This window comes from Hyaena hyaena, unplaced genomic scaffold (genome assembly GCF_003009895.1).
Source record: "Hyaena hyaena isolate Hyena2069 unplaced genomic scaffold, ASM300989v1 scaffold_101, whole genome shotgun sequence".
In the NCBI taxonomy this organism is placed as follows: domain Eukaryota; kingdom Metazoa; phylum Chordata; class Mammalia; order Carnivora; family Hyaenidae; genus Hyaena; species Hyaena hyaena.
In genome coordinates this window covers 3,728,853-3,753,094 of record NW_024080733.1, presented here as the reverse complement: position 1 = coordinate 3,753,094, position 24,242 = coordinate 3,728,853, and the positions used below count along the sequence as shown (strand labels likewise).

Genomic DNA, 24,242 nt, shown 5'->3' with positions numbered 1-24,242 from the left:
AAACTTAGTTAAGTTGCTTATGGTCACTCAGCGAACTTTGGTCTTTATTCGCGGTCTAGTACTTTATTCCCACCCCTTCTTAATAGGTGTTTTAAGGTATCGCCTTCAGAAGCCAAAGATTAGAGATGTGGTTGTAGATGTGGATAAGGATTGGGATATAGATACGGCTGTAGATAGAACATGTATGTATAATATACACTTTTGCATTTGATATATTTTATGTGTAATATATAATCATATACACATTACATATTTACATGCACACACATACAGATCTCGCTTCCCACTCAGCCAAGCCACGACTAAATCTTGGCCTAACTTTGCCATAGCAGTGGCTGCAAATAGAATTAATAATATACTATTGTGAAATTTAAGACTCTTAGAGCCTCATATAGAGCTGGTTGAAGCCCTGCCAAGATCCGGTTCATTTGCTCTTAGAAGAAATAGAAACTTCCTGGATATCACAAATTTGTAAGAGCAGTCTTTACTTTTCAAAACAGCTAGATTCCCTGCAGTTACAAGGCTCCGTGTCCCAGAAGGATCGTCTCTGGAACTCCCTTCCTGGCACAGAGTCAAGCCACACGTTGCTTAGAGGGGCAGGTCTTCTCCTATATCCAGACTCCAAGGGCGCCCCTTCTTGGTATAAAACACTGTGTGGTTACTCATGATAGGAAAGAAGTTTCTCTTGATTCAATTATTGCTCTATTAACGAAGTTGTTTTTCTATCCTTGACATTAGCCAGCCCTGTTGTTGAGGGCCATTTTTAAATTCAATGAACAGTGCCACCTGGATTGAAAGCCACATACCATGCAAGGTTCCAAGGAAGAGTAGCTGCCCAGTTTGCATGCTCCATTTACTTCTTTCCTGCTTTCCTCCTCCTTGGAGAACTTTTGCATGGGAAGCAGCAGGCCTAGTCTATTTAACTTTCATTAACAATGAATAATGGTGTTGGCTGGATGGGACAAGGCAGCCTCTTGTGAACAGAACTGGTTGGTGTCTTATTTCCCCTTTATGCCCCACTGCATTAGAGGAGAGGCAAACTAGGTGCCCTTCTAACTGACCTATTTCACATAACAGTCAGGACCACTGTTAATCCCACATCACCAGTTGCATAATCTCGGCTTCTAGTTAGTGTTCCGGCCTTACTCCTGAATATCTTCTCCTACCTCTTCAAAAGCGTCATTACCTGAGTTAACCATCCCTACCTGTTTTCAGTTGTTAACCTTTCCTGACTTGCATAAATTTATAAATGAGTCACTATACTTCTGTTGTCTTAGACTGGGGTCATCTTTTCTCATCCCCCTTCCCTACGCATCCAAGTGAAAATACTTTCCAGATCATGTTGAACATAGCTCTTAAATGTCCCACAACTATTTCCTCGTTTTTTATTATAGTTCCACCCTCACGTTGATCTCTGTATCATCTTAGCTACATTGAGGCAATAATGGGTCCCATTATTTACTCAGCCATGACCAAAAGAGACCTTTCTACCTGTGGTACTATCTGCCCTTTCTACCCAAGACTTACCATTATTATGGTTGATCACGGTCCATGAATGACCTATCAGACATACCATTTTTAATCTCCTTGGTCTTTTTGACCTTTACTTCCACTCATCAGCAGCCATCTACTCCAATGCTTATACCCTAGATCTTGTTAAAATGTCACAAGCTCCTACAGTCGACTGTCCTTCCATACCCAACCCTCTATTTCCATCACTCTGTTTCCTGATTACTTTGGGACCTTCAGTCACTCAGCCTCTCTCTTCATTCCTAGCTATTAGTCCTCCCACATGTCCTCAATCTTGGGAATCCAATCTTGGGAATTTGTGACTTCTGTCTCTCTTACGTGCCACAGCTCTCACTGGGATTTGGCCAGTCCACGAATCTGCTACCCTCTCCTCCTTCCCTGCCAGGATCCTCCCCATATCTCACTTGTCTCACCTGATCTGCCTGGCTTCAGGTCTGACCTATGTATGGGCCACCTCCTCAGCATGACACTGCATTTCTCATTTCTCAGTGTATCTCATTTGCATGACTCAGATCCTTCAGTTACTCCCTGATGCCTTTGAGGCAAGTCCAAGCTCTGGACATGAATCTGTTCATGATCTGGACCGTACTTCTCTACCCAGTTTTATCTTACAACAAGATCCCCACTCTAAGACCTAGAGGTAGCGAGCCACCCTCAGCCCCCAAAGGGACCTGTGCTTTCTGTGAACTTCAACCCCTTGCCCTTGACACTCCCTCCCTGGAATGTTCTTCCCACATATTCACCTGGCAGATATCAACTTCTCTGTTAAGTCTCAGTGAAGGCATTGCATCCTCGGGGAAGTCATTTCTACCTGTCCATCAGGCTCCTCCCCACAATTATGGATCCTCTCTGTGTTTATCCATCTGGATGAGCCTTTTCAGACCTTCACTAAAGCACTTCCTATCTTACAGTTGTCTACTTGCAGCATAAAAACTGTGACTGTTAAGGTAAAAGATCTATGGCCCTGACACTTAAGGGTAGTGGCTGTGCCATCAGTACCCAGCTCAGAACCAGTGCTTAGCAAGTGTTTGTGAGTCCGTATATAATGTTCCCCTTCTTCTGAGTCATTGGCTTCTTTATTAGAGAGACTTAACTTTTGCCTCAATTGACTATTATGGAACTGCTGCCAGTTTAATTGCCAACTAAATATTCCCTTTAGTTAGCTACTCTTTTTACTTCAATAAGTTCAATTCATGGAAGTTCTTTTTATAAAAAATTTGCCTCGTTTTTTTTTCTGAAGCAAGATGGAACATAATAAATAAAGTATGTTATTTCTATAAATGGCCTATTGAGTAACAGTGCAACCAAAATAAATAAATTTCCTCACATACTGCAACACCAGTCTTAACATCTCTCTGGAAAACTGAATGTGGTATATGTAAGTGATTCTCAACAAGGGTGATTTTTCCCCTCAGGGGACATTGGGCAATGTCTGGAGACATTTTTGGTTGTCACAGCTTGAGAAGTATTACTGGCATCTATTGAATAGAGACCCACTAACATCCATGGCTATTATTAAGAATGCCAAGACAAAAAAAAAAAAAAGATATTAAACTGGGGATTGAAGAATAGGTTATAAATCATTGAACTAAATATTTAAGCCACAGAAAAAGATTTAGATTATATCTAAGGAGAATTTCCCAACAATGAGATTATTTGATGTTAAAATGGATTGTTGTTGAGAGAACTGTGGCTCTTCACTCTGGGTGCACAGCAAAATACCCTGGGAAGCTGGAAACACTATTGGTACCCAGCTTCACCCCAAGGGTGTCTAATTTAATTAGTTAAGAATGGGATCCAGTCATGGGTATTTTTGTGAAAGCTCCCCTGATTATTCTGAGGAGAGCCTGGGCCGAGTACCAATGGCTCAAAACAAAAATAAGAGTTTCAACAACCTGTGCTCAAGCAAAAAGTAAACTTTTTGTTTGAAAGTTTACTTTTATGTGAAGTTTCCTTTTAGCCAAAAGGAAGCTTGATGCTGTAGGAATACTGCATGTATCACCCCAGCTCATGCCCAGGCCTTGGGCAGCTTCCTTTCTGCCCTTGCTGCCCAAGTGTAAGAGACAAGAGAGTTGGTGCCTAATATACAGCCAAGAAAGATAATCCGGTGCTTTAATGGAAAAGTGACCTAAGGAACTTTACTTCTCTGACCCTGGAGACACCTTTGTTTAGGATAGTCTCATGTTTATGCAGACATAGGGAGCCATTTATGTATTGGCTAGTCCAAGCATGTGTTCACAGCTCTTTAGGAAGCTTCCTAGGTATAATCTGAAACCAGCCCCCATCAGCAGAGGGCAGGGAGAGAGGAGGGAAGAGGCATGTCAGTCCGGGTTAGTAGGTGGCAGTTTTTAAAATAGCAAAGAGAACTTACATATGAGGTTTGCCTTGGGCAGCAGAAAGACAAATTGATCCCCACACACCCTCCAAATCTTAGAAGCTTATAAAGAGGCTTTAACTGGGTTCAGTCACATGTGTCATGCAGGTATTTTCAACATCACATCACCATCTCAAGGCTATGTACTTGGAGCAGCCTCTGGGAGTGAGAAAGGCAAGCAGAACCCACATTCGAAGGACAGGGCTCAGGTGAGGAGCCTCTGAGCATCTGGGTCCAGCTCCTGGGTCATTTGGTGGTGTTTTTGATCACATTCCCCAACACTATTACAGTTGTTCTTAAACACGCACGAACAAAAAGAAGATGAAGTGGGAAATGGCCAGAATTTAGACCCTAAGAATGTTCAGGGTTGGCTCCTTCCTTTGCCACATTGGTTATCTTTCACAGGTGAACTGGGATTTAAAAAAAAAAAAAAAAAAGACAAAATTCCCCCAATAAAAGGGTTTGGAGCAATAATGCATCTTTTCCAAAGATCTTTTGCAGATACATTTCATAAATTTCTCTTCTGTCCAATAACCATTCCATTTCTCTGAGTAGAAAGACAGAGGAGGCATTAGTAATAGGAAAATTGTAGCTTTTGTCTGTGTTGTAGGCATTTGAACCAGGCCTTATAGATTATTACAAACAGCTTTAGAATCAGTGGTCATTAAGGGACAGCTGAAAAGAGGAAATTTGGAAAAAGTGCAATAATTAGAAAGTCAAAAGGAGAAGGAGGTAGGACCTAGGGTTCCTGACTTACGATGGTTGGACTTAGTTTTTCAACTTTATGATGGTGTGAAAAGTGATGTCCATTGAGTAGAGACCATACTTCAGATTTTTATTTTGATCTCTTGGGCTAGCGTTATGTGTGTGATAACTGTCATGTGATGTTTGGCTTGTCTAGTGATGCTCCCAGTCAGCCACGCGATCATGAGGGTCAACAACTGGTACACTTACAACTATTCTGTTTTCACTGTCAGTACAGCATCCAATAGGTTACATGAGATATTCAACATTTTATTATTTTAAAAAAAGGTTTGTGCAAGATGATTTTGCCCAACTGTAGGGTAATGTAAGTGTTTTGAATATGTGTAAGGCAGGCGAGGCTAAGCTACTGATGTTCTGTAGGCTAGACCTATTGAGTGTATTTTTGTCTTAGGATATCTTTAACTTACAATGGGTTTATTGGGATGTAACTCCATCATTAAGTAAAGGAAGATCTGTAGTGGATGTGGCAGTTTGAATCTGGATATAGCAAAAATGGAAGGAAAGAATATAGTTTAGAGTGCCTTGGTGGCTTAGTTGGTTAGGCATCTGACTTTGGCTCAGGTCATGATCTCACAGTTTGTGAGTTCAAGCCCCACATCGAGGTCTCTGCTGTCAGCCCAGAGCCTGCTTTGGATCCTCTTCTCCCCCTCTCTGTGTGTCTCTCTCTGTCTCTCAAAAATAAATACTAAAAAAGAATACATTTAATCTAAAATGGCATAGGCCTTTTTTGCCATTCATTCTACAATTGAAGATGCTGAGCTTCAGCGAGGTTGTAAATGAGACTCAAGAACTTGGATGTGCAGAGTCAGAAATAAAACCCAAGTCCATCTCTCTCCAAAGTTTCCTCAAGGTCTTCATGTAAAAGCTAGGTCAGCAGAAGCAGCCAGGTGAAACAGCTCATCCACACTGTCAGTGCAGAACCCAGTGTGGGGCTCAAACTCATGAACCATGAGATCATGAAATGAGCCAAAACCAAGAGTTGGACACTTAACCAAATGAGCTACCCAGGCACCCCTGCTCACTGGTTCTTAAAAGAAGCTCACATAGCTGGGGGTTTACATGGATTCCAATAACCATTGCATAGAGTAAGGGCCTTGATATTTGGGTAGAGGGGTGGATATACGGAAAGGCTGAGAAGGAAGTCCCTATGTAGGGAGGTGAGAACGCCCCCAAATTTCAGGGTGAGTTTTGCTATTCTTGCTATTAAAATTGATTGATTGTAATTCTTTCTAGTTTTTTTATTCATATAACTCATATTCTTATGATCATGAATTAAATGTTTCCTGCTCTTACCACTTAGCATTGTAAAACAAGCATTTTCTATCTTTTGTTTAACATGTTACAATATTATTATAAATTATTGTACTTTAGAAAATTATAAACTATTCTATTATATGCATTTACTACAATGTACCTAACCTATTGTTGAGCGTTTAGGTTAGGATATTTATTACTGTACACTTGAGAATGGAATTACTGGATCAAAGATATAGAAGTTTTTTTTTTAATATTTTTATTTATTTCTAGGAGAGAGAGAGAGAGACAGCGTGAGCAGGAGAGGGTCTGAGAGAGAGGGAGTCACAGACTGAAACAGGCTCCAGGCTCTGAGCTGGCAGTCAGCAGAGAGCCCGACGCGGGGCTCGAACCCACGAACCGTGAGATCATGACCTAAGCGAAAGTCGGACGCTTAACCGACTAAGCCACCCAGGCGCCCCAAAGATATAGAAGTTTTGAGGACCTGAAACAGTTAAGGGGGGCTGGATTCTTGCTTAGATAGGCCTTCTTAAAAGAGTACCTATTCCTAGCTTGATCCTCAAGCTTAGCCTGTCCATAAATTCTGTTGTTAGTATCAGTAATGATCGGTTCTTAGGAATCGTATAGAAGTGAACTAAACTAACGTATAATTGAAATTATAAGTACTACATGGAGGTATGGAAATCATTAGTGCTGTTTGCCAAATAACTCGCCACCTCTGGACATACTATAGGATTGTACTTTCTGCTGCTGGTGGTTGGCTGAGACATGAGTCTAGTTCTGATGCAGAGTAGGGTTTGGGAGAGAATACTTATTTGTCAGAAATCTCCAGAGTCCTCTATCCTTTACTGTGGCTGGCAAATTTTGAGAGGGTGTCTCCTCGATCAGCTTGGCTTCTTGAATGACTAATGAGCAGACAGGCCTCTGCCAGCCCTCAATGGCAGAGTGAGCAAGGAACAAAACTTTACCATCAAAAGTCACTGAGACTTGGAATTTGGTTGTTACTGCAGCACATTTTAGCCTGTCGTCATGGTACAAAGGAGATTTTTAACATTAGCACGTTTAACATATTTAATCTCTGTAATTAGAAATCAACTAAAGTTAAAAGATTGCTGTTAGAAATGAATCACAATAAAAAGAAATAATTATATATTTCAACTGTTACACAGCTTAAGAGTACTGTAATATTCAATATCATTAACACACTCCTCCCCAGATAGTCTGAGCTGGGCAATGCCAACATGTACCTCCCTCTCCTTTCCAACACTTTTTTTTTTTTACTTATCAAGTTTTATTTTAATTCCAGTATAGCTAATACATCATGTTATATTAGTTTCCAATGTACAATACAGTGATTCAACAATTTCATAGATCACCCGGTGCTCGCCACAAGTGCACTCCTTAATCTCCATCACCTATTTCACCCTTCCCGCCCCCCTCTGGTCCAGGAACCATCAGTTTGTTCTCTACAGTTCAGAGTCTGTTTCATGGTTTCTCTCTCTCTCTCTCTCTCTCTCTTTTCCCCTTTGCTCATTTGTTTTGTTTCTTAAATGCCACATAGGAGTGAAATCACATGGTATTTGTCTTTCTAGGATTTATTTCACGTTACATTACTTTCTCTAGCTCCATCCACATTGTTGTAAATGGCAAAGATTCCATTCATTCTTATGGCTGAATAATATCCCATTGTGGCATAATATCCCATATTCCACATCTTCTTTATCCATTGATCTAGCAATGGAAACAGGGACTGCTTCCATAATTTGACTATTGTAAATGATGATGCAATAAACATAGGGGTGCATATATCCTTTTGAATTCGTTTTTTAAATATTTTTTGGGTAAATACACAGTAATGCCATTACTGGGTTGTAGGGTAGTTTTATTTTTAATTTTTTGAGGGACATCCATACTGTTTTCTACAGTGGCTTCACCAGTTTGCATTTCCACCAATAGTGCACAAGGGTTCCTTTTTCTCCAAATCCTCGTCAACACTTGTTGTTTCTTGTGTTATTAATTTAGCAATTCTGATAGGTATGAGGTGATATCTCATTAAGTTTTGATTTGCATTTCCCTGATGATGTGTAGTGTTGCGCATCTTTTCATGTGTCTGTTGGCCATCTGGATGTCTTCTTTGGAGAAATGCCTGTTCATATTTTCTGCCTATTTTTAAATTAGATTATCTGTTTTTTGGGTGTTGAGTTTTAAAAGTGCTTTATATAGTTTGCATACTAATCCTTTATCAGATATGTCATTGGCAAATACCTTCTTCCATTCTATAGGATGCCTTTTAGTTTTGCTGATTATTTCCTTCACGGTACAAAAGGCTTTTATTTTGGTATAGTCTCAATAGTTTATTTTTGCTTTTATTTCCCTTGCCTCAGAAGATATATCTAGAAAAATGTTGCTACAGCTAATGTCAGAGAAATTGCTGCCTGTGCTCTATTCTAGAATTTTTGTGGTTTCAGTTCTCATATTTAGGTCTTTTATCCATTTGTGAATTTATTTTTGTATATGGTGTAAGAAAAGGGTCCAGTTTCATTCTTTTGCATGTTGCTGTCCATTTTTCACAATATCATTTGTTGAAGAGACTATCTTTTTCCCATTGCATATTCTTTCCCGCTTTGTCAAGATTAATTGACTATATAATTGTGGGTTTATTTCTGGGTTTTCTGTCCTGTTCCATTGATCTATATGTCTGTTTTTGTGCCAATACCATATCATTTTGATTATTACAGCTTTGTAGTATGACATGAAGTGTGGAGGTAGCTTTTCTCCAGTTTTGCTTTTCTTTTCTAAGATTTCTTTGGCTATTCAAGGTCTTTTGTGGTTCAATTCAAAATTTAGGATTGTTTGTTTCAGTTCTGCGAAAAATGCTAGTATTTTAATAGGGATTGCATTAATTCTGTAGTTTACTCTTCCAATCCATGAGCATGGAATGTCTTTCCATTTCTTTGTGCCTTCATCAATTTCTTTCATCAGTGTTTTATAGTTTTTAGACTATGGGTCTTCACCTCTTTGGTTAAGTCTTTTCCTAGGTATTTTATTATTTTTGGTATAATTATAAATGAGATTGTTTTCTTAGCTTCTCTTTCTACTACTTCATTATTAGTATATAGAAATATAACAGATTTATGTACATTGATTTTGTATCTGCATTCATTTATCAGTTCTAGCAGTGTTTTGGAGGAATCTTTCAGGCTTTCTATATAGAATATCATGTTGTCTGCAGATAGTGAAAATTTGACTTCTTCCTTACCAATGTGGATGCCTCTTATTTCTTTTTGTTGTCTGATTGCTGTGGCTAGGACTGACTATGTTAAATAACAGTGGCAAGAGTAGACATCCTTGTCTTGATCCTGAGCTTAGGGGAAAAGCTCTTAGTTGTCGTCCATTGAATATGATGTTCACTGTGGGTTTTCATATAAAGCCTTTATTATGTAGAGGTATGTTCCCTCTAAACCTACTCTGTTGAGGGTTTTTATCATGAAGGGGTGTACTTTGTCAAATGCTTTTTCTTCATCTATTGAAATGATCACATAGGTTTTTATCCTTTCTCTTGTTGATGTGAAGTTTTGGTTTTAGGGTAATGCTGGCCTCATAGAATAAATTTGGAAGTTTTCCTTCCTCTTCTATTTTTTGAAATAGTTCAAAAAGAATTGGTATCAACTTTTCTTTAAATCTTTGGTAGAATTCCCCTATAAAGCAATCTGGTCCTGGACTTTTCTTTGTTGGGAGTTTTTTTGTTTTGTTTTGTTATTTATTTCTAGGAGAGAGAGAGAGAGAGAGAGACAGCGTGAGCAGGGGAGGGTCAGAGAGAGAGGGAGATACAGACTCTGAAATAGGCTCCAGGCTCTGAGCTGGCAGTCAGCACAGAGCCCGACGTGGGGCTCAAACCCACGAACCATGAGATCATGACCTAAGTGAAAGTCGGACGCTTAACCGACTAAGCCACCCAGGCGCCCCGGGAGTTTTTTGACTAGTGATTCAATTTCCTTGAATTGGTCTGTTCAACTTTTCTATTTCTTTCTGCTCCCATTTTGGTAGGTTATATGTTTCTAGGAATTTATCCTTTTCTTCCAGGTTGTCTAATTCATTGGCATAAAATTTTCATAATATTTGCTTACAATTGTTTATATATCTATGATGTTAGGTATTATTATTCCTCTCTCATTTGTGATTTTAAGTTCTCTCTCTCTCTTTCTCTCTGTCTCTCTCTCATGAGTTTGGTTAGAGATGTATCAGTTTTGGTGGGCTTTTTCCAAAGAATAAACTCCTGGTTTCATTGGTCTGTTCTATTGTTTTTTTAAGTTTCTATGTCATTTCTTTCTGCTCTAATCTGTATTGTTTCCTTCATTCTGCTGGTTTGTGGTTTTGCTTTTTCTTCTTTTTCTAGCTCCTTGAGGTATAAGGTTAGGTTGTTTATTCCTTTTCTATACTTTCATTTCTGGCCATGCCAAGTTCTAATAGTCACGGTCTTCTTTAATTGTTGTTGCCTTTATTTTAAAAGTCATGGGGTATGTTACTTTAAAAATGAACAATTTAGAATCAAATGAAAAAGATCTGCTTTCTGTCTTCCTTACTAACCTACCTCCTGGGGTTGAGTTTGGAGTATATCCATCCAGACAGTTTCTTTGCAGTTCCAAGTACAAATGAAATCCCACTCTTCATTTCTTAACATCTTGCTTTTTTACTTTGTTTTTCAAGTATCTATTCATGTTGGTGCATATTTATTTACATGTTTCTTTTGAATGACAGCAGAGATGTCAATTTCAAAGATTTAGTATCCTTAATTTAACTGGTTTCCTACTGATAGACATTTTTGGTCTTTATACTCTCTTGCTATGGTTAATGGTCCAGTGAATATCCTTATAAAATATATAATTTGCATACTTGTGCAAATTAATCCAGAGGAAATTTCTAGAATTAGAATTCTGAGTTGCAGGGAATTTGCAGCTTAAATGCCAATAAATATTGCCAGTTCCCTTCCCAAAGGTTGAAGCAATTGAATGGGATTGTACATCAGTACAGTGTGAGAGTTCTTTTCCCACTCTCAAGAATGCAAGGTACTATCAAACATTTTTAAATCTCTGCCATTATAACCATAAAAAAGGGGTATTTTGTTATGGGTTTTTTTTCTTAAAGAGTTTATTGTCAAGTTGGTTTCCATATAACAGCCAGTGCTCATCCCAAGTGCCCTCCTCCATGCCCATCACTCCCTTCCTCCTCTCCCCCACCCCCATCAGCCCTCAGCTTGTTTTCAGCATTCAAGAGTCTCTCATGGTTTGCCTCCCTCCCTCTCCCCAACTATTTTGCCCCTTCTTCTCCCCCACGGTCCTCCGTTAAGTTCCTCCTAATCCTCCTATACGTGCAAACATATGGTATCTGTCCTTCTTTGCCTGACTTATTTCACTCAGCATAACACCCTTAAGTTCCATCCATGTTGCTACAAATGGCCAGATTTCATTCTTTCTCATTGCCATGTAGTATCCCATTGTATAGATAAACCTCATCTTCTTGATCCATTCTCAGTTGATATAATCATAAAAAAGGGGTATTTTGTTATTGTTTAAAGTGCATTTCCTTAATAATAGGTGAGTTTGTGCTTGTTCTTTCTCTAAATATGTTAATACCTTTAGTATAGTGAGGCCTAAGTGGATTCTTTCTCCTAAAGGTGAGTTGTTTTTATTATTTAAATCTCAGAGAATAGTCTTATTTCTAAACATTGAAGAAGTACCTCAATGTTATTGTTACTCATTTACTGAATAAACGGGACTCACAGTATTTCTAAGACCTTGATATATATATTGCCACCAGGATATTTTATAATGACCTCATCCAAGGCAGATGGGCTGGGAATTGGCCAGCCTTTGCACCTCTCAGTTAATTAATGTGACCTATTATTTCATTGCAGCAATTCAGCTTTGTGTCTTTGCCCACTGATGTACTGGAAATTGAGGTGAAAGACAAGTTTGCTAAGAGCCGCCCCATCATCAAGCGCTTCTTGGGAAAGCTGTCGATGCCTGTTCAAAGACTTCTGGAGAGACACGCCATAGGGTAAACCTGTGACTGAGACCTCACTATCACTAAGGCTTCAGCGAGCTGGCGAAGGGAGGCCTGCAAGCTGCAATAATGTAGTCTCGTGGTGGTATTGAATCTCCTTGGCCTCTCTCATTAATTCTACTGCTCAGGCTACAACATTCTATTAAACAAACCCTTCCCTTTCCCCTTGTCTGTGTACCACTGGTTACTTACACAAGAGAGCAGAAAATCCTAAGACAATATTGAAAGAATCCCTTAATACAGCATTTTTCTCAACAGGTAGAAATTAACATTTGTTTTAGCATGAAGAATATTATTTCTGCTTGTGGGATTTAATCATTTGAGATGTTTGTATTACAAGATCAAATGCTGGGTTACTAGAGTAGAGAGACTTAGAAAATGCTGGTACTTATAGAAAATGCTAGATAGTATGTATGAAATTTTAAAAGCATGAGTTGTCATGGACAACTGCAATTATGTTACTTGCAGAATTCAGTTGTATATAAGAATGTGTCTGTATCTTTTACATTCATGTCCACTCATGATTCCCATTAAAGTGAACTCTTACAAGGGAAAATATTTATATATAATATATGTTTCCTTAGTTAACAGCTACTCTATTTGAAAACACTACATATGGCTCTCTGGCCATATAAGTATACTATCCTTACATTCATGTAATCCTTAGAATGATATCACAGGAATGAGGAGAATTTACAGAATTTCCAAGTGTCTTCATTTAAAGCATTTTGGATTTTCAGGACTTTGGAATCACTAATGATGATCATAGGGACAATTTAATTAGAACCACGTGTACAGCTGTGTGCATATACACATACCGTTAACTCTCAAGCCAAAGGCAGAGACATGTATGGAGCTACAGCCATGTGTCAAACACAGTGCTTGCACTTTCCATTTATGGCTGTGAGGATTAACTAAGCAAACAAATGTACACAAAGAATGCAAAGGAGTCCCTGGTACATAGAGACTAAACTACTCCAAACTGTTCATTTTTTAAAATGGCATATTACGTGACTTAAAGACAACTCAGAAGGCTCCCTTGATTCTTTTGCCTGTAACACCGCAACCTTTCAATGGCTCTCTGCTTGCCCTGAAGTCCTGTAAACAGACCAGGTCAGCTGCATGTGGGATATCACTGGCCGCCTTGAACTTTTTATTTAGTAGTCCTGCCTTATGCCTCTGGCTGGATATAAGTTATTCAAAGGCAGGCCCCTGCATTACATGCTTTGTATCAACTGTGTCACTTTTCACATGGCACAGGCTTAAAAGATATTTGTTGATAAAATGGGTGAGAAGCAAAAAGAAAGAAAAGCCTGGAATAAATGCGAAGCATAACAAGTTTAGTTTCAGCCTCAATGCCTGATTGTCTTTAGGTCTCTGCTGATTTCAACTAGGCTTTGGGTTCAGGACCTCTTTCCTATGGTCATAGCAATTTGCTTCATAATATTGACCAAAGCCCTTTCTAAATAAACAAAATATTGTGATTCTGTTTTTCTTGCATATAATGTTTTATTTAATGGATCTCCTAGGAACTTCAAACACTAAACTATGGTTTATCAAAGAAATATATTAAGTCAGTGGGTCATTGGGATATATGTTGTTGCATAATGCTGGTCTTTTCTAGAAACATTAAAACCCTACCAGCAAGTGATTTACCTTTAGATTTTAATGTGACCAGTGAATAAGTGGAATGAATACAGAATCATCTGAGTAACCAATAGTTTGGGAATATGTCTTGATGATGCTGATGATGATGTAAACTGGATTTGTTAATTCTTGAATATCCCAGGGTAGTAACCTTTCCTAATTAGGCCCTGGTGGGGAGGCAATGTACTCTGCTGAAGCTACATTGTTGATGGAACTATAAAAGCGAAGTTTCAAGTTGACTTCCCCTGGATAACTTTCTTCTTAGCAATTGAGAAATTGCCCCGAGGGGGCAGAGGGGATGATGCCAGACTTCAGGGTGGAGTTTCAAGGTGTGTATATGGGGCCATAGTGTTGGTGTAGTTGGACACCAGCCTACAAGTCTTGCTGCTGTCCATCCTGCAGCAAGCCCCCTTCTGAAGCACTCCACAGCTCCTCACATGGAGGAGGTGACTCTGGCAACCATGACGGCATCTTCCGTAGACATTATGTATATGTGCCGCAAGACATGCATCTGTTGCTGGTGATGTCCATTATTAAGGGCATATTTGGAAAATGTCAGCCTGCACAGGAAAAGCAAGCAAAGATATCCATGCCTTTTTTGTTGTTATCATTGTTGTTGTTTTTTTTTTTGGGGGGGGGGGTTCTTTTGGCTTAGAACACAGGTTGACAGGAAACTTTCTGCAAAGGGCCAGGTAGTAAATATTTTAGGTTTTGTAGACCATCCAGTCTCTGTCCCAACTACTCAACTCTGCCATTGTAGCATGAAAGCAACCCCAGACGATAAGTAAATTAATAAGCATGGCTGCACTCCAATAAAACTTTTATTTGAGGAACTGTAATTTGAATTTCATTCCATTTTCACGTGTCACAAAATATTACTTTTTTTTTTTTTTTGCTTTTTCACAACCATTTTAAGATATAAAAAGCTCATGGCTGTTTAAAAATAGGTGGTTTGCTGACTCCTGCTTTAGAATATTCAAGAAGGATTTCCTTGAAATTTTACATTGTTGTTGAGCAGATGTAATTTCCCATCTTTACCTTAAGACCATTTTCTATATACCTGAGTGGATCATCACCTCCTATTAGCAGGGCCTCCCTAGGCTTGCCTACTTCACCTGCAGGCATTGAAACCATGCTGTATAATCTTTAAGGAGAGATATTGATCAGATCTGTAATGGTGTTTCTTTCCTTCTAGGGATAGGGTGGTCAGCTACACACTTGGCCGCAGGCTTCCAACAGATCATGTGAGTGGACAGCTGCAATTCCGATTTGAGATCACTTCCTCCATCCACCCAGGTATTTTTGGCATGAATTCATGTCTCGTCCTTGCGGAGGGTCAGTGTGGTTCCTTTCTCTAAAGTACAATAACCATGGTTCTCTCCAGACATGTCTTAGGTTTTGTGGTTCTCTCTCTTCTCCATTTGAGGCCCAGAAGCCAGTGATCTGTTCTGGAAGCCAGATTGCTGTCCCCTTGATTGAGAGGCTCCTCTTCATTCTGGTGACCCAAAGGTAGAGGGTAGACAGTGGAGTGGGAACTGAAAATGAGGCCAGTGTGGGTATGGAGCCATGTCTGGTTTATCATTTTACCCCCCGCACCCACATAGGAGGTGCTCAACAGATACTTAATCATTACATACATGAATGAATGGATGAGAAAATGAATGAATGTGACACATATCATATTAATGAAGAACTATTATTATCTAATGGATTTATCACAGGGCACAATGAAAAACATAAGTTGGAGAGAAAACTTCAGAATCATCCAGTGTCCAGTTTTTCAAGCCAAAACATTTTTCCAAATGAGAATGATGAGATGCCTCAGAATTGCACTTTTGCTCTTCTCCTGAACCCCCATACTAAGTGTAGATCGTGCTGAGAAGTAGCCAGTCCTTCCGGGCCACATTTATGACTTGCTGTTCAAGCTAATGAGACTTTGAAAACTCAAGGTCTGGAGTTTATCACTGCCCACTCATTAAAGTCCAGTGTACCTGTCTATGCCCAATATATAATGACGATTGTAAGAAAACATGCTGACTGTTCGGTCCTTTCACTCAGCCTTTTCTTCATCCTGAGAATAAAATGGACTCTTCCTCCACTGTAGAAAAAAAAAAAAAGAGGCCTTGTGGCTCACCAAGAGAGATCATTCTGCTTCAATGAGTCTATTGCACTAGTGCTTTTGAAGTGGGAAGTTCACACTGGGCTGGCATCCAATAGATAAAGCACTTGGGGGAAGGAAGATGTAAACAGTGGTGGCCGCTCCTTGAATGGTTGCTTGATGTAGGGACCTTGTTTCTTTTCCATTGCAACCACCTCCAAATATCGGAAACCCCCGGGGCTGAGCTACTGAAGGCCCTTGGCCGCTCCCCTCAGCTGGCCATTTTCTCCTCTGTAGTTGCTAAGAACCCAGCTTTCCGGTTCTGCCAGCTGGGGACCCAGCCAGAGGAAACACTCTGAGCAAGTGTTAGCCTTGCCTGCCAGGCGCAAGGCCGTCTAAACCCCACGGCCTCTCTGCTGTGTTCCCCGAAGCCAGCGTGCTGAGCGCCCGCCATGTGCCGGGAACTGGGTAGTTCTAGCTCTGCATAGTTTTACCCAAACTATGAATTCCCTTGAAACAGAATCCTGATCTCTATCCCAATAGCAAATTGTCATTAGCGGAAGGAGCAGTCCGTAAGGGTCCGCTGCAGCGGAGCCCTGGCCTGCGGGAAGCCCTCCAGCCCCGCGTGCAGCCGCCGCACGCCGGGGCCCCTCAGCACGCGTGCACGGCGGGCACACTCACGACCCGCCACGCGCTCTCCCTTACACGTGCCCTTTCCTTCTCGCCCGCAGATGACGAGGAGACGTCGCTGAGCGCCGAGCCCGAGCCCGCGGACGTGCAGGACAGCCCCGCGAGCAGCCGCGGCGGGGAGCCTCCCGGCGGGGCGCCGGGGCCCCCGGGCCAGCAGGGCGGCGCGGCGGACGCTGCGGGGAGCGGGAGCCCGGAGCCGGCCGCGCCGCCTGAGGGAGCGGCCGGCGGCGGCGGCGAGGCCGGAGACGACGGCGCGGGCTGCGCGGGAGCCGCCGGCTCTGGGGAGCTTCTGGGCCCGGGGCGCGAGGGCGCCGCGCCCGCCCCGAGTGCGGGAGGACCGGCCGAGCGGCTGGAGGCGGGCGGGGAGGCGCCGCCCGCGGGGCTGCGGGACGACGGCGGCGGCCCGGGCGGCGCCGCGGAGCCCGAGGCGGAGGGAGCGGCCGCCGAGAGCCGCGCGGGGGGCGGGGAGCAGGCGGCGGCGGCGGCGGCTGCTGAGGCGGCGGCGGAGGGCGACGTGTCCGCCCTGGGGCAGGGGGAGCACAGGCTGCAGCTGCGGGCCTCGGCGAAGCGGAAGAGCAGGCCGTGCTCCCTGCCGGTGTCCGAGCTGGAGACGGTGATCGCGTCCGCCTGCGGCGACCCCGAGACCCCGCGGAGCCACTACATCCGCATCCACACGCTGCTGCACAGCCTGCCGTCCGCCCAGGGCGGCGGCGCCGCGAGCGACGACGGCGCGGACGAGGAGGCCACGCTGCGCGACGCCTCCGAGAAGGAGGCGCCGAGCGAGGCGGACACGCTGGCCGCCGCGCCGCCGCCCGTCGGAGAGCGCGGCCCCGCGGACGGCCTGGGCGCGGACGCGGACGCGCCGCCCAGCACGGGCAGCGAGAGCGACTCGAGCCCCCGGCAGGGCGGCGGGCACAGCTGCGAGGGCTGCGACACGTCGTGCTACAGCTCGTCGTGCTACAGCAGCTCCTGCTACAGCGCCTCGTGCTACAGCCCCTCGTGCTACGGCGGCGGCAGGTTCGCCAGCCACACGCGCTTCTCCTCCGTGGACAGCGCCAAGATGTCCGAGAGCACCGTCTTCTCGTCGCAGGACGACGACGACGAGGACAACAGCGCGTTCGAATCCGCGCCCGACTCGGCGCAGAGCCCGGAGCTGGACGCCGAGGCGGCCGACGGCGCGGGGCCGTGGCCCGACGAGCCGGCCGCCCCCGCCGGCGGCGTGGCCAGAACCGGGGAAGGGCTGGAGGCCCCCGCGGCGGGGCCAAGCCGCCGCAGAGAAGGTTAGCCCGCCCGCGGGTCCCCGGGGTGTGGCCCCGGCGGGGGTCCCCGCGCGCCCCCACGCCGCGTGAGAGGAGCGGGCCCCGGGGGGGTTGCTGGGCCGCGTGCGCCTGTCCCGTCCCCGTCTGTGTGCGTGTGTGTCTCCGTGTATGTAAGTGTCCGCGACTGCGGAGGGCACACACACACCGAGTCACGACCAGAGCGCCCACGTGAGTGTGCACTCGTACGTGTGCGTCCGTTTTAACTAACCGTTAGAATTGCTCAGCGTACGTGTGGACCCTTCTAGGCTTGACAGTGACCAGAGCACCAAAGATAGGGTCTCGTGAGAGAAGCAGAAAATACTCCTCAGCCCTCGGCGGATAATGTGTTAATATCTGCTAACTTCCCAGAACATCCTGAAGATTAGCCATAAATGTTAAGATCAGTTGAAAGAACGTTGATTTTACCTCTGCTTTAGAATTTAACTCAGCTTGTGTACATACGGATATGTATAGCTTACATATATTTGTTATGATTTCTGTCTGCTCAGTTCTCGTTATTGTTGGTTTGGTTTGGTTTGCTTTTACTGTTGTTCAATCCAAAATCAAAAACATCCACTCATTTCTCTCATCCCCACTCCTGCCTCTGGCAACCATCAATCTGTTCCCTTTTTTCTTGAAAAGCTACAAGACGTTAATGAAAGAAATTGAAGAAGACACAAATAAATGGAAAGATATTCCATACTGAGGGATTGGAAGAATCACTATTGTTAAAATGCCCACAGTACCCAAAGCAATATTATTGCAAGATTGCAAGATTCCATGCAATCTTTATCAAAATTCCAATGGCATTTTCCATAAAAATAGAACAGACGACTCTATAATTTATATGGAACCATAAAAGACCCCAAATAGCCAAAGCAATCTTGAGAAAGAAGAACAAAGCTGAAGGCATCAGGCTCTCTGATTTCAAATTACATTACCAAGCTATAGGAGTTAATTATGGTTCTGTTTTTTTGTTGTTTTTTTGTTTGTTTGTTTTGTTTTGTTTTGTTCTGGCTATTTTGGCTAATGGAAGGAAAAATAACGGGAATTCGTAAATCACTTTGTTTCAAGTGGGATTCTAACCTAAAAGCCTCTACCTTCAGGTTTAAAATGTAGTCTGTATTTTAACTAAAGATGTTTCTTCTTAGTCATACCTGTGGAATCATATATAAAATTAACTCACATTTCTTTATCCAGAATTGGGAACCATCTTCCAGTCAAGTGACAGTGACATGTGGGATATAATTCAAAGGTCACATAATAATATGAAATAATTCAGTTGTTTTAAGAGCGAAAACTATAGATTCTGCTATTTTTCTGTTCTACTGCTTATATTTGCTTCCAAACAAAGGTGATGTCTATAGATTGTAAGCTCATCAAGGGCCAGAACAGTATTTTCTTTATGTTTCATTCTAGCATCCACACAAATGCCTGGCATCTGTGAATTTTTACAGAAACCAAAGTGAGCACAAAAATTCATCCTGAGTATTCAGCAGTGCCCAATTCTACATTTCAGAAAGTGGTACGTGGTAAAAGGAGACGTGCGAAGAGACTGGTAAAGAAAGAGAAACAGAGAGGAAGACCATAGTGGCATACAGTAGGGAAAGGCACAATTGAAAATGGGATGGACCATTCCTGTCTTTAATGAGGATGATTTGAGTCCCTTTGTTCTGGGCCAGATGCTATATGCTGAGCACAGGGAGATGGATCAATGTCAGAAACTGTGAAGGGCGCTCAGCAATTATTAACAGAATTAAAAATAATTGTAGTATAAGGAGATTTGGGGATATACACATAAAGGGTGCAACTAGAAGCTGGCAGGGATATTTAGTCCCGAGGTCGGCAAACTTTTTCTGTAAAGGGCCAGATGGTAAATATTTCAGTCTTTGTAGATCAAGAGGTAAAATCAAGCAACCACTCTTCTCACCAAAGGCTGCCTTTTTTTAAAAAAACAGTTTTACATTTAAAAATGTAATTAGCTCAGAGGCATATAAAAACAAGGCCAGATTCGTAGTTTGTCAACCTGCTGCAGCCTGTGGTGTATATTTTGACCACTATGTTGGAAGACAACCCACATGTGGTTAATTGAAAATTGGCTCAGTCTACAATTGCCTTTATATAAAGGCATTACAAAAACAAAACAAAATACTGCCCATGCCTTTGAGGGACTAACAGCCCAATGGGAGAAACCTCATTAACACAAAGGACAGGAAAACATTTCAAAGCCATAGTGGAAGTCTTTGCAGGGAAGTTTCTAAAGGCATTTCTGAATTCTGCAGACTTTAAAAATCTTTCTTTTAATGTTTTATTTATTTCTGAGAGAGAGAGACAGCACGAGCAGGGGAGGGTCAGAGAGAGAGGGAGATACAGAATCTGAAACAGGCTCCAGGCTCTGAACTAGCTGTCAGCACAGAGCCTGACACGGGGCTTGAACCCACGAACCATGAGATCATGACCTGAGCTGAAGTTGGCCGTTTAACCGACTGAGCCACCCAGGCGCCCCTTGAATTCTGCAGACTTTAAACTCAAAAGAGGTTAAGAAGCACCTACAAGCTTCACTCAGGTGGTTGCAAGTGGCAACCTGAAGATTCGTCCAATCTCACGAAGGCAGGGCATATGTTAGCACATGTCTTCTTCGCAGCCCGTCTTCTCCCCTGTCAGCAGTGAGCCCCTGAGCTACCTGTGTCAGTGATGTGGTTCTGTCCCTCACTGGCACATGCTCCAAGAAAGCAGGGCTTCACCACAACCCCCATGATATTTGCACAAGATCTTCTTCCACAAGAATCGCTAGTGTCCCTTTACTGTGACTTCAAAGATTGCAGATTCTTTCAGTAAGTTAGCCACTGTACACTTACCATACCCATGCCCTCAAAACTGTGTCTGCAGCAATTTACGGAAGATGTGTTCTGTATGTAGTTTTTGTGCTTTTTTCCCCTCTGTAAAAACCTCCTTTTTAACCACAACATAAAATATTTTTTTTAAAAAAACTGTCCACAGATCGAATGAAAAGAGCAATATAAAGTTGCGATTTGAGCTTGGGCCCTGGAGTCAGGCCTCCTGAGTTTAATTCAGCCCCACTACCTCCTGGCTGTGATACCCAAATCGAGTTACCTGAATGCTCTATGCCCTGGTGTGAAGTGGGTGCAGAGGTAGAATCTATTTCAAAGGGTTATGGGCAGGGTTAGATGAGATGATACATATGAAGCACTTGGCTCTCACCGAGTGAGGGTGCTCCCAGGCAGATAAGTGGTGAGGCTAATTCTAAAGTGGAATATGCTTCCTTCTCAGGGATTCTAGCAGGTCTGAGCACTTGCTTTGTGTTTGAGGCAAGGGTGAGTGTGTGGAGCCGTGGCCTCTGCAGAACAGAATCGCTTGCTGCTTCGTGCGCTGCATCCATTCAGTAGGCTGAGTTGCGCCCGTCACATCATTGCATTTGCTTGGGGTTCACAAGCAGGTGGGGTCAGCTCCATTAACCCCAGCAAGCGGCAATATTATGTTCCCACTAGCTTGGAGGAGTAATTAACCTGATTGGTTGAATTAATTACGAGAGGTAAGTTTGTTGTTCTTTTTAAGAAACCAAATTGAAAATGCAGCAGCTGGTGACATAACAACTGTGCCATTGCTTTTTCGTTTCTGACACAAGACACATAAAAGACAAACATGAGTGTGAGATCCTCTAAGAGCAGAACCCCTATCTGACGCAGGAGTTGGTTCACAGCAGCTGTGCCCTGAGACTCTACCCCAGGATTCGAGTCACATACCAGTTTGCACAAGAAACCATACTGTATACTTAACATTTAGAAGGACCCCTTGTTCCTGAATACACCCGTTTCTGCTTTACAGTTAGCTCTAGGAATCAAACTGCTAAATTAAACCAGCCTAACTCCCTTCCTAATTCATTTTTTTAATCAGTTTTATGGATCCAGAATGAGAAGAAATTACCATCCTTTCCATGTATGGACAGTCCAGGAAGTATTTGAAATTTGAGATCCCATAAAGATTTTAACACCGTTTTTCAGTTTCTATCCTTTTTGACCCAAGGGTTAATGGAACACTTAGTATTTGGATCAGCCATCGAGGGCAGAGAAAGGAGAAGGCCTGACCTTTGTCCTCTGGCTAACAGGGGCTATTTTGAGACAGCCAGGAGTGTGTGAGCTGGAGGGATACTAGTCTGAATGGTCTCGGTCTTACGGCCCTTCTAGTTCTCTAAAGGTCAAGAGCAATTGCCTCTGATGGTGTGCCCCAAACAGCTGGTGATTTGGCCTGCCTTCTACATAGCCACTCTCAGGCAGTATTACCAGGACCTGAGGACGCCCTGAGATAGGAACATCATTTTAGGACATTGTTCAGTCCATCATAAGTGTGACTGACAATAATATTAGCTACGTCGATAATAATTGAGGCATGTGTTCTGTGGATATGTCTATTTCCAAAATCTCTCCATGTCGATCTTTCTTCCTTCTATCCCACTTCTGTGTTTCAAGTTTTTCTGTCTCAGTCTTCCTGCCTCTTATCTACTTCCTTCGTCTTTTGTCCTTTTCTCTTTCCAGAGCACCCTGACTTGTCTGGTTTTTCCTCAAGACTATCTGGGACAATCCCAAGATCCCATAGCTGCTTGGCTCCCCACCCCAGCCACTAAGCTCCCATACTACAGGAATTTGCCTTCTTGGCCCACCAATTTCTCAGCCCCATCTTGGAAAGTCATCATCTAAGAATCTCATTCCAAAATCAAAACCTGAAGAACAGCCACTTAGCAGCCCTGTGATGAAACCTATCCAGATAAGGACCTATGGGTTTACATGGGCTCCCCAAGCTTTTATGGGACCTTAGAAGTACCACACCTCCCTCCAACAGGCCTGTTTCTTTAGCTGGGCTGAAGTCAGGCTCTGCTCATTTTCTCTTGTGTCCCTGTCATGATGTCACCTTCCCATGAAGAAAAGTCAGGTGGTTACAGAATCAGACCCTGATTCCACATATTGGTCTGTGTGGTACAGATCATAGTCATGAAGTCTGTATTTTCTTTGGGGTTTGAAACAAAAAAGCACCCTCTACTCCCTCTCTCACGAATGACTGTGAATGTAGCAAACTGATGTAAAAAACAGATTGCCCATCCTGGAAGCTTTTTCTTGTACTAGTTTGTTTTACAGTCATGCTGTTTTGATGGTGTTGCTACAGCAATGAGTGAATCTGAATGTCTTGACTATCTTGTCCGTAGGTGAATGTCCTATACTCCATAATTCCCAGCCAGTAAGCCAGCTTCCTTCCTTGAGGCCTGAACATCATCACTACCCAACAATCGATGAGCCTCTTCCACCAAGTAAGCTTTAGTTTTTAAAATCTATGTCTTAATTCTTCCTATCAAGTCTAAACAGGTCAGTATGAACTTGTATGTACACATCCAAACTCTTCCCCAACTCCATACCTCACACTGTGATCAAAAATCAATATGGCACCTACTATAAAAATGGGGTGTTTCTGACTAATGGTTTCAGTATGTGGTCTTGAAGACATAACCCAGGACCTTCAGTGCCCCCTCACTTTCTAAAACAGAGAGTATTTCTTTACAAGACTTGGCTAGTCCTTGCAAACTGTACCTGACCTTTAAGTCCTAAATTTTACTATTTTATATTTAAAAGTTCACAGATCAAGATAGAATAATTCTGTTGTTCTCCATTGGATCTGTTATGTCACAGGCACCTCCATATAATGAAATATTCAACCCAGCAGGATGCAAGAACTTGCGTTTTCCTTACTGTTAACTTTCATCAATAGGTGACAGTCTCAAACTTCTTCTGTAGTTCTTAGGGGTTTCCAGAAAAAAATATTCATCTTTAGGGATGCTATGCCACATCATTTTCTCCTGGTAACTGCAAAACTAATTATTATTTAACTAATCATTTGAACTTGGGGGAACTCATTTAATATCTCAGAGACTCAGTTTTCTTATTTGTGAAGCATAGCCTTAATTTTCTCATTAGCTAAATGCTAGGTCAGGACTAGGTAGTCCCTAGATAATCATTCCAGCTTTAACCTTATAATACTACATGATAATACATTTCTAAGAAGGAACTGATCCCCCATACATTATGCATTCACCTAGCATTATATGTGTTCATGAATAATTCTAGAACATCTCTGTTTTGGTTTAAGCTTGTTTTTCATAAAAATGTAACCTTTAAGATTTGATCGATTTTACAACTACAGAATCTTTCCAGGTTGCAAGGAATCTATGTTTCTTTACATTCTTTGTGCTTACATCAGTAGGTTACAATTTTCGTAAGAAAAAACCCTTATTCCCTAATTCATTTATTCTTGATAATGTTATATATTTTGCATTTACACCAGTCTAGTCCTATTCAGTTGTAATTTATCACTGACAAAGCAATAAATACCTTGAATATGTAAATATTTTTTAAAAACACCATATTTATTTGGGAGAGTTCAAGGCAAATATTGTGTTCTTTAACTTTTGATACCTGATTTCTTTATACATTGATTTATGGATAGTCCACAAATGACT

General features: G+C 42.4%; 1 protein-coding gene across 1 annotated transcript in view; it reads left to right on the top strand.

Annotated features, from left to right (window-relative positions):
• Positions 1-24,242, top strand: part of HECW1 (HECT, C2 and WW domain containing E3 ubiquitin protein ligase 1) — a 166,664-nt gene that overhangs the window by 38,257 nt on the left and 104,165 nt on the right. Inside the window, exons 4-7 of the mRNA XM_039235666.1 lie at positions 11,838-11,980; positions 14,829-14,929; positions 16,463-17,701; positions 22,938-23,039. Of these exons, the coding sequence (XP_039091597.1) occupies positions 11,838-11,980; positions 14,829-14,929; positions 16,463-17,701; positions 22,938-23,039 (1,585 nt within the window). The remainder of the gene's footprint in view (positions 1-11,837; positions 11,981-14,828; positions 14,930-16,462; positions 17,702-22,937; positions 23,040-24,242) is intronic.